Source organism: Psammomys obesus, unplaced genomic scaffold (genome assembly GCF_907164565.1).
Source record: "Psammomys obesus unplaced genomic scaffold, mPsaObe1.curated_primary_1811, whole genome shotgun sequence".
NCBI lineage: Eukaryota > Metazoa > Chordata > Mammalia > Rodentia > Muridae > Psammomys > Psammomys obesus.
This window is the reverse complement of record NW_026590212.1, coordinates 353,322-364,913: the sequence shown is the minus strand read 5'-3', so window position 1 is coordinate 364,913 and position 11,592 is coordinate 353,322. Positions and strand designations below refer to the sequence as shown.

At 37.8% G+C, this 11,592-nt stretch overlaps 1 protein-coding gene across 1 annotated transcript in view; it reads left to right on the top strand.

Moving 5' to 3' along the window:
* Positions 1–8,774: 8,774 nt before the first annotated feature.
* The window catches only part of LOC129676357 (hornerin-like), a 3,961-nt gene continuing 1,143 nt past the window's right edge, over positions 8,775–11,592 (top strand). The window contains exons 1-2 of the mRNA XM_055606717.1: positions 8,775–8,912; positions 10,763–11,582. Coding sequence (XP_055462692.1) covers positions 8,775–8,912; positions 10,763–11,582 — 958 coding nt within the window. The remainder of the gene's footprint in view (positions 8,913–10,762; positions 11,583–11,592) is intronic.

The following is an 11,592-nucleotide window of genomic DNA, read 5'->3' as shown; positions in this document are numbered from 1 at the left end:
TAATTTATCAAATAAGTTTAAGAGGTGAAATGTACTGCTTGCTCAAAAAATTATTGGAAATTCTCATATAGATTGGCTGAAAGAGGGTCTCAGGAGCTCTGTTTCTAACACTAAGGTGTTCTAGTCAGCCACAATGATCTGATGATACTAGAAAATCTAAAGCATTGGTTTGAGTCTGTGGAATATAGAATCAGCAAAAACTATATCAGCTTCATATTTCACCCTTATTCCCAGACAACAAAAACCTTATATAATATTAACATTTAAATTACACCACATAAGTATGCTGAGGAGGATAAATACATACTATCTTTTTAAATTTTTTATTAATTACACTTTATTCACTTTGTATCCCCCCCCCGTAGCTCCCTTCCTCCTGCCCTCCCAATCCTTCTGTTCCTCTCCCTTCTCCATGCATGCCCCTCCCCAAGTCCACTGATAGGGGAGGTCTTCTTTTCCTTCCTTCTGATCCTAGACTATGGTCTCATCACACGAGTGGCTGCATTGTCTTCCTCTGTGGCCTATCTCTTAATCATAGCCTGTTAAATATTCTGTCTTTCTATGTCTGTGTGTGTGTGTCTATCTGTATCTCTGTCTACCGATTAATCAATCCATCCAGCTATCTATCAATCTATCCAACCATCCATTCATCTATCTATCTATCTATCTATCTATCTATCTATCTATCTATCTATCTATCTATCTATCTATCTATCATCTTTCTCATAAGTGCCATCATGCATGAAGCTTCAGCTACAAAGAACCATTGGAAACAACATGGGAGAAAGAAAATGGACAGAACTTTCTGGATCTCCTCTCTGTCCAGTAGATGGTGCTACAGGTACACCTCACCTGCTCCCAGATTAGCAATGAGTTTCAGTTTATTTTTTTTTAACTTTCTTCTATCTATCTATTTATTTATTTATTTATTTTTCTTTTTTTAATTTTATTTTAATCACAGGTCATTCACTTGTATCCCAGCCATAGCCCCTCCTTCTTTCCCTCCCAAACCCTCCCTCCCTCATCTCCTCCCTGCCCCTCTCTAAGTCCACTGATAGAGGAAGGCCTCCTCCTCTTCCATCTGACCATAGCTTATCAGGTATATTCAAGACTGGCTTCAATGTCCTCCTCTGTGGCCTAGCAAGGCTGCTCCTCCCTTGGGGGGAGGGGGGAAGCTCAATGAGCCAGTCATTGAGTTCATGTCAGAAATAATTCTTGTCCCCCTTACTAGGGAACCCATTTGGATACTGAGCTACTATGGGCTATGTCTGAGCAGGGGTTATAGGTTATATCCATGCATGGTCCTTGGTTGGAGAAACAGTCTCAAAAAAGACCCCTGTGCCCTGATATATTTGGTCCTTGTGGGGCTCCTGTCCCCTCTAGGTCATACTAACTCCCCCTTCTTTCATATGATTTCCTGCACTCTGCCGAAGGCTTGGTTATGAGTCTCAGCATCTGCTTTGATACACTGCTAGGTAGAGTCTTTCAGATGCCCTCTGCAGTAGGCTCCTGTCCTGTTACTTGTGTTCTCCTACTTCCAATGTTGATCCCCTTTGTCTTTCTAGGTGTGGATTGATCATCTTACCCCTGGTACTCTTTCTTTTTTATCTTCTTTAGTTGTACAGATTTTAGTATGTTTATCCTATATTACAGGTCTAGTACCCACTTATAAGTGAGTATATAACGTGTGTGTCTTTCTGCTCTTGGGATATCTCACTCAGGATGATTATTTTCTAGATCCTACCATTTGCCTGCAAATTTCATGATTTCCTTGTTTTTAATTGCTGAGTAGGATTCCATTTTGTAAAAGAACCACAATTTCTGTATCCATTCCTCCGTTGACGAACATCTGGGTTGTTTCCAGGTTCTGGCTATTATGAATAAAGCTGCTACAAACATGGTTGAGCAAATGTCCCTGTTGTGTACTTGAGCATCTTTTGGAGATATGCCTAGGAGTGAGTGGTATAGCTGGATCTTGAGGAAGCACTATTCCTAATTGTCTGAGAAAGCACCAGATTGATTTCCAAAGTGGTTGTACAAGTTTACATTCCCACCAGCAATGGAGGAGGGTTCCCCTTTATTCTACAACCTCTCCAGCATGTGTTGTCACTTGAGTTTTTCATCTTGGCCATTCTGATGGGTGTAAGGTGAAATCTCAGGGTCGTTTTGATTTGCATTTCTCTGATGGCTAAGGATGTTGAGCATTTCTTTAAGTGTTTCTCTGTCACTCTATATTCTTCTACAGAGAATTCTCTGTTTAGCTCCACCCCATTTTTTATTGGGTTGCTTGAATTATTGCCTTTTAACTTCTTTAGTTCTTTATATATTCTGGATATCAATCAGCCCTCTGTCAGATATGGGGTTGGTGAAGATCCTTTTCCAATCTGTAGGCTGTCATTTTGTTCTGACAAGTGTGTCCTTTGCTTTACAGAAGCTTGTCAATTTTATTAGGTCCCATTTATTGATTGTTGATCTTAGAGCTTGCGCTGATGATGTTCTGATCAGGAAGTCATCTCCTGTGCCAATGAGTTCTAGGCTCTTCCCCACTTTTTCTTCTAACCTATTTAGTGTATCTGGTTTTATATTGAGGTCTTTGATCCACTTGGACTTTAGTTTTGTGCAGGGGGCTAACTCTTAAGGAGCAAATTTTCAGTTTGGGAAAGCAATTTTTTTCAGCACCTAATTCTTTTATATAATTAGAAGCTCTGAATGTGATCTGAGTTTGGCTTTTTATTTTTTCATTCTTTGACAATTACACACACACACTGTTTTCACTGTCACCCCCTATTGTCATCTTTCATTCTCCTCTTCAACTAAAACTCTTCTACCTACTTCTTCCCACTAACCCTGTCTTGCTTTGATGTCTTTTTACCACGTACTGACTTTAATTTTAGTTTGATTCATGCTTGCATGAGCATGAATTGGAGGTTATCTATTAGGACATGAACAATGTTTTCAATGTCTACACTATTGGAGAAAATGGCACATATACCCAGCCCAAAACACAGTAACTTCATATAGTCCCTCATGAAGGGTGAAGCTTTATGAGCATTTCCTCCATAGAAGGTGAAATGGTGACAGGCCCAATTTTTACTTGTAACCACAGTTGCAGTGAGTTCATGAGTGGAATGGGTGTATCATGTCCAGAAGACACGATTTCATCTCCAAACTCTGTCTCTTACATTCCATCTGTCTGGGGAGCAAAATTCCTGGGTTAAACATTCTACTCCTCAAGAACTAGCTCCAAAACTATACCTTTTCCAAAACATAGTTGCCTGCTCAAAACTTCCTAAGAATATGCAGATCTGAGTTTGAATCTTGCTTCCTTTAATAGCCAGTTAATTCAAGCCTGTTAAGTCACATCATTTAATGAAATGTTGTACATCAGCACACAGTACACTGTGCTTTTGCAGAAAGGATGAAATAATGTCTTTTCTCCTCTCAATATGTCAGAAGCACTAAAAAAACAAAACAAACAGGCAAACAAAAACCAAAAACAAGATTCTGGCACATACCATTAAAACCTTTTCTCATGCAAGGCATGGTAGCAAATTATCATTATACCAACATTCAGGAGGGAAAAGCAAGATTAATATTCAAGGACAGCCTGGATTCTATAACAGGTTCTAGAATAGCCTGGGCTATGAAACCTTTTCACTGACAGAAAGAAAGGAAAGAAGGATCTTTATTTTATTTTATTATTTTATTTTATTTTATTCTATTTTTTGTTTATTTGTTTGTTTTGCTTGGTGTTTGGTTTTGGTTTTTTGAGACAGTGTTTCTGTGTGTAGCCTTGGCAACCCTAGACTCACTGTGTAGACCAGGCTGGCCTCGAATTCACAGAGATCTACCTGCCTCTGCCTCCCCAAGTGCTGGAATTACAGGCTTGTGCCATCGTGCCCAGCTGGAGAGAAGGCTCTTTTCTCTTGAAATCCATTATCACTAAAGAAGTAAATCATTAACTAAAATTATAGAGAGAAGTTTTTGTGCCCAACCTTGCTACTGTAGAGTACATACTTAGGAAACCATGAACCCTGGGTTTACAACCTCCAGGACAATCTGATTAAAATCTCACACTGGTAATATTTAATACAGATAGAAAAGGCCAGAACACAATTTCAATATGCAACTTATTTTCATTATACAAACCAGGAAATAACACTTGACAAAATTGTTGACAAAAGGACATTCAGAAAATGAAGCACTGAAAAGTTAAGCATTTGTGAAAGTAATATATTATATAATGCCAAGGCAACAAACTATTTCAGAAAGAGCAAATTCTTTCCAGTTAGCTCAGATGTAAAATTTTCTTTCTTACATCAGGTCAAAATATATTTCCTTCTTATCAACAATCAGTGTTCTGTCCTCATTCCACATATACTGATTAATCGGTATGTACGAGCTAGCAGCTCTATTGTACCACACACTCTCCAGCCTTCCCTATGAGATTCTACTCCCCTCAAACCTTTCCACCAAGCAAATGGAGCAAGATCAGATAACTGTGGTGCTTACGCCATATCAAGCACACTACAGTCCATAAAGCAGTGGCTCTCAACCTTCCTAACGTTGCAACCCTTTAATACAGTTCCTCATGTTGTGGTGAGTCCCTAACCATAGTTATTTCGTTGCTACATTATAAATGTGATTTTGTTATTGTTATGAATCATAAGATAAATATCTGGGTTTTCCAATAGTCTTAGGTGATCCCTGTGACAGGGTCGATTGACCCCTAAAGGGGCTGCAACCCACAGGTTGAGAGCCACTGCCATAAAGAATGTTTTCTACATTTACAAATAATTGAAAGAATATGTGACATACAAAATTCTAAGATTAGTGTCCATAAGTGAATTTTATCCAAACACAACCTTTTATATAAATTTCATCTATGGGGGCTGGAGAGAAAACTCGGAGGTTAACAATACCTGCTACTCTGCCAGAGGACCCAGGGTTTGATCCCCAGCATCTGCATGGCAGCTTAAAACCATCTGTAACTCCAGTTCTGGGAAGCCCAACACCCTCATCTAACCTCCACGGGCACCAGACACATACATGATACACAGACATATATGCAGACAAAACATCTATTTTAAAATAATTTCAAAATACACTGTTAACTACTGCTTTCATGCTAGAATAGCAGAGTTGAATAGCTGCTAGAAGGAGCATTTGGCCCATGACACGGATCATGTTTGCTGTTTAGCCATTTAGTCAGCCATTTGCTGACACCTGGCCTCAAAGGCATGTTCATCTGCAACAGTCTTCTTACAGCTCTTTCCTGCCTCTGAAATAACAGCTCTTCACTCAGCAAATTCCACCTCCCCTTCACGCCCACAGCCTCAGTCACACCTTTAAGAAGAGCATTGCTTTCATATAGTGTGACAACCTGTCCCAAAGCAGGCATCCAGGGAAGTACAACTATGGAACAGACAGCCTCGGAGTAGTTTCTAGGGGGAAAAATAGTCTAATGATAGTTGAAGTTGGAATCATGTAATTTGTCATTTGCCAATTTTTGCTACCACACGTTCTCAAGTCTGATGACTATATTACACACATTTTAGGTTCATTTAGCTTGGGATATCGTCAGTAAAGTTTGTGTTATTCATTCAAAATGGATAGAAATCGGGGACAAGATCCATAAGAGTGAGCAGAGAATAGCTTCCTCATTTCCAACACTAAGATTCTATTGCTAAGATGATTATAACAAGAGAACATCAAATCCTCATTCTACAAAAAATAAAATAAAAAATAAAGTATAGGTTGGTCTAAGCACAGGTCTGAAGGCATGGCCTTGGTCCTTTTTTAAATTCAACTCAAAATGACAAATATTTATTGAAAAATTTTACACACCAAGTAATAGCCTAGACCTCAACAGGGATTCTTACTGGCCAGTTTCAGTTCTATAGGAGTCATAGTCTAGAAATTATATAAGGGAGAGAAAATATGTGTGTGATGGAATAATTAACCAAGTAACTAACAAATCAAAGAATTGGCGATGGATATTAATTTCTAGTACATTTACAGGTACTATGATTTTTTCATTCCTTATCAGTATTTTTAACTTTTTATTATTATTATTATTTATTTTTGAGTTTGCAGGATGAGTTAATGGCTCAGTCAGTAAAGTGCCTACTGTACAAGCATGAGAACTTAAGTTTAGATCCTAGCATCCAAGCTAAAAAAAAAAAAAAGAAAGAAAGAAAGAGAAGAATAAGAAGGAAGACAGGAAGAAAAAGCCCAAACATGGTCACAGGGGCACCTGTAATCCTAGCATGGAGGAAGGGTATGTATCTAGAGACTGGCAGATTCCCCAGAGCTAGGCAGTATAGCTGATTGGTGAGAAATGGCTTCAGTGTGAGATCCTGTCTCAAAAGACAAGATATAAAATGATCAAGAAAAATGTCTGACATTGACCTCTAGAAGTACACATACCCCCCCCTTGTACACATTCACACACACACACACACACACACACTTTTTTGTCCTCTAGTTTTTTACATGGTTAATAATAATAATAATAATAATAATAATAATAATAATAAAGTGACTTTAAAAAACAAACAAAAAAGTGACTTTAAAGATTATAAAATACTATGATTGACATAATATTTTATCAGAATGGATAGCTCAATCACTAACATGCTTGCCTCACAAGCATCAAGACCAGAGTTCAATCTCTACAATCAGTGTAAAAATACTGGCTGTGATAGAGCATATTCATAATCTCAGCTCCCTAGCGAGGAAAACAGGAGGAACCCTAGCTGGCCAATCTAACTTAGTACCAAGTTCCAGACCACTGAGAGACTCTGTCTCAAAGAAAGTGAAAGGACTACTCAGACCTGGCTTGATGGCATACACTTTTAATTCCAGCACCCAGGAAAGCAGAGATAAGTGGATCTCTATGAGTTCAAGACCAGTCTGATTTACATAGAAAGTCCCAGCTAGGGCTACAAATTAAGATCCTGTCTCAACAAAAAGATGTTGAGACCTGATGATGACACCTAAAGTTGTCCTCTGGCCTACACACACACAAACAAAATCATACATGTACACATTAACTTAAAAATAATGAACAATTATGATTCTATCTTTAGTAATTCTGGAAACATCTCTTTCATAAAGGCCAAAGTTAATTATGAAGAATAGCAATTCACTAGACAGATACTGCTAAAAGATAATCCAAGAAAAAAAAAGATGAACTAGCATGGTATGTTGAAGTAATTAACTCCAGATGGACAGAGAAGTAAATATATTCCTGGAGAAACAATGGAACTTAAGAGAAGCAACAAGCAAGATCATGAGGGATCTAGAGAACACACGTTTCTTCCTGCTAAAGTTATATGGTAGTTAAAATGAAAGCTACATTCACAAATAGTTGTATAATAGTTGTATAGGTTGAGCAAAACCAACAGATGAAAAGAAGAGCCTCTTCAGCCACTACTGATTCCAAGAGGTGATAAAATCATGGCTGGCACTTTGGCTGGAATCTCTTATATAAAAGCAGTTTAAAATAAATGTGTCTAACTAGGTGATATTTCAGGTTCCTTCTGCACATCAAATTCCATGATTTTTTTTGACATTTGGGTTCTGATGTCATTTCATTCAACTTCTATTACAGCTGGCTGTCAATGTAATATTACATAGCTGGGCACACACACACACACACACACACACACACACACACACACACACACACATCTTTAAAAAAAAAAAAAAGCCTTTCTGTAAAGTGTCCTGAGAGTTTGACAGGTGGGGCTGATACTAGCCCAGATTTGGGAACTGCTATTGCAATCTCAGGTTAACATGCAAGGAAGTAAGAAGGTAAACACCTGGGAGGTGCAGACGGAGAAGGAGCTGGACTTGTTTAGGAGTGAACTAGGACATCTCAAGGAAAGCAACTCCTCCCTCAGATGGACCATTATTGTTCCTATAAAAAGGCCAGTGTTTCCAATGAGCAGCACCCTGCAAGCAACATCAGTCTCCATCCTACTGTTCCTCTGGTGAACCAGGTAAGTGAGCACTCACTCATTTACATTCACAATGTTTACATCTACTAAATACTGAAGCCAACATTATACTAGAAAGCTTTCTTTTTTAGTATATTAGGAGGGACTTTGACATAAAAGTACACTGTTTATAGTAACTCCTTTTTTGAGTATAGAGTATAGTAATCTAGTAAGCCACTGGCAGCTTGTCTCATTTCCTCTGTTGTGTAAACAGAAAGTCCTGAGGAACAGTTCCTACATGAAGAATGAAAGCAGAAGCTGTCTGATAAAAAGCCTCCCTCAGCACCCTATCACCTAACCCTGTGGTTGGCTTTGCTCGTTTTTTCGACTTTCTTTTTCCTGGAGAACTCTTAGAATCCAAATTAGTCACTAGAGTTCTTTCGGTGGATTTAGGCATACTATATAGGTATCATGCCTGTCCCCTGTAGTGTGATAGTTGAGACTTAGAAAGCAACTAGGAAGTGGAGGAATTAGCACAATCAGGTTTTCTGTAGATCCAGAACAAATCAGGGAGCCCAACAAAGAAAGTCTCCCCTACATTCATTCAGGAATTGCAGTTAGACCTAGGGATCTGCTCTACATTTCATCACTTGCTTGCTACATAGCTGGAACAAGTTATTCGACTCTAGATTCATTCTCAGCTAGCACAGAAAGAAGATTAATCATGGCTGATAATTATTACACATTATTGGAACTACTTTTGTGTTTAAGCAATAAGTTAGAGATGGGTCTCTTATGGCTTCATCTAGGTTAACTTGAATTTGTAACAAGATGCCTCAACTCCTGCAAGGCATTGTCTCTGTCATCAATGTTTTCTACCAATATGCCACTGAACATGGGGAATGTGACATGTTGAGCAAAAAAGAGATGAAAGAACTTCTGCAAAATGAGCTTCACCAAATTCTGAAGGTAAGAACTCTATACCAGGACTGAATTCTGAAGCAATTCTCTTCTCTACTTTACTCTACCTTTTGTTTATATGTCAAATATCAGAAAAGACTCTCCTATTTGGTAGTACAAAACTGAATTTGGCAGACTTGAAATGCCATAAATCATTGATTAATAATGTGTTATAACATGATTAAGTTAAAATGATCTTACCACACAACAGGCAAATTCATAGATTTAAATTTTCCTGTCTATAAGAACAATTCTTATGACCTTTGGAAAGTTTGCAAAATGTATTTAATTCATATTCTTACATTTGTTTTCTTTAGTGTAGAGTCCAAACCACTGCCTATTTCTGAGATTCTGGTAATCTAAGACTTCTTAAAATCAGGAAATTTTTATTAGCCTATAAATCACCAACAAGGAAAAAAAACTTAAAATTATCACCTCTGGAAATAAACATGTGTAAACTTAAACTTATCCTTAAATTCAAATGCTTACTGAATGTCATTTGGATTCCTATGGAGATCGTACATCAAATATGAGTATCATCTTACCCTCTAAACAAGCTACTTTTTTTTAGCACAGGGTTAATAGAATCCAAGGGTTAGTACTAATTTCCTCATCTAAAGAAAACAGTACCATATTTGAATCTCCACCTAGTTTATAAAAACTTTTAAAATATTCCATTTCTTTCTATTATAACTGTTAGTCCGCTGGTTCAGGCTACTTATTATAATCTCACTATAAAAATCCTCAAATGACTCTCATCTGCTCTTAAGACTCAAAATTCCTCAACATGGTTTAAAAATTATAATCTAGTCTATATTTATCTCTGTAGCTGAAAGTCTTTCTTCCTTAACTATAATTCTCTTTCCTTTTACCCTTTCTTCATATCATCATCTCTAGCTGCTTCTTCTATTCTATTCTATTCTTTCAGCCCGACTTTCTTCATTTAGATAATTCTAACCTATCCTTCATTGAATGTCATATTTTCTCATTAAACTTTCTTGAACCGAAATTGGTTTTCCTTTGATACACTCATATTTGTTACAATAAATTATAAATTTGTATATTGAATAATTAAACTTTACTGCTTAAATTTAATCTATTTACTTATCTATTATTAAAACAAGGTCACATGTAATAAAGTCTGGCCTTAACCAGACTGAGAATGTAGTTGAGAAGCAATGATCTTAGTGCCTCATCTACTGAGTGACTGGACTAGAGGCATGCACCAAAATGCCCAGCATAACACTGAAATTGTTCTCTGCTTCAGACACTCCAGCACACACTGCTAGGCAGATAGTAGCTACATATGCCCCCACCAAAAAAAAAAAAAAATCAGTTTTAAGATCTGTAATTAACAAATTAACAAAACAAAGAAAATTCATGTTTATTAATACAGATGTCTATAATTATTATTTAGAGAGTAGCTAATCATCCTTGATTAACTATTGCCATTGGGGGGGTCATGTCAGGATCTTACTTTTGATCCCAAAGAACCCAGGAACTTGCTATGCAACCCACACTGTTTTCAAACTCAGGAACATACTTTCTTGGTCTCCAAAGCATTGGTCTCAGTTATTATCTTTAGCAAAAATGATTGGACCACTTGCTCCCTTGAGCCTTTCATTCTTGAACACTGCATCCCCTCTTGGCTAATTCTTCTTGCCATTTTACTGCTTGCCTGCTAGTTGGATGGTACAATTTCTCTCTCAGTGTCTTTCTCAGTCTCTCTCTAGCTCAAAGAACTATGTGGTAAATTTCAACTTAAATGTATTAAATAGTCACATTCCTACAACCTTTCCCCAAATGGTTAACTGGGTTTATAGTTAAATAGCTTCCACTTATATCTTATTCCTTTACAGAATCCAGATGATCCAGACACTGTAGATATCATCATGCTAAGTCTGGATCACGATCATAATAACAAAGTGGATTTTATTGAGTATCTTCTGATGGTAGTCAAGTTGGTTCAGGCTTGTAATAAAATTATTGGCAAAGATTACTGCCAAGCTTCAGGGTCAAAGCAGAAAGATCAAAGTCACCAACACCAAGAGGAACAGAGTGAAAACGAAAACAAAGAGCAAGATATATCTTCAAGTTATTCAAGTTCTAGTGCAGGAGAGAATGACTCTTATTCCATTGGCTCGAGAGAAAGCAATAAATATGAGTCTAAGTCTGCTTCAAGAAAACCAAGGTATGGGAATCAGGAAAGTACTGAAGAAATAAGAAAGTCAAGGCATTTCAAATATACTGAAGAATATGAACAGGGTCAGCATGGACCAGAATCAACCCATTCATCTAAACACAAGAGAGGGAGATGTAGATCAAGGAAAGCTTCTGACTTCCAAAAACATGGCTCTGCATCAAGACGGTCTTCTACTTCAAGTACACAAGGATCTGGTCAGTCTTCTGGTATTGAAAAATATGGCGCATCATCACAACAATCATCAGCCTGTGGATCAGGACAGTCCACTAATTATGGACAACAAGGATCATCAGGAACATGTCAATATGGGTCTGGCTCAAGAGGAGCTTCTGGCTTCAGTCAACATGGATCTGGGCAAAGCCAGTCTTCTTGTGGCGGGCAGCATGGTTCTTTCTCTGGACAGTCAGCAGGCTCTAGTCAACATGGATCTTGTTGTGGTCAGTCCTCTAGCTATGGTCAGCAGGAATCTCGCTCAGGTCAGTCTCC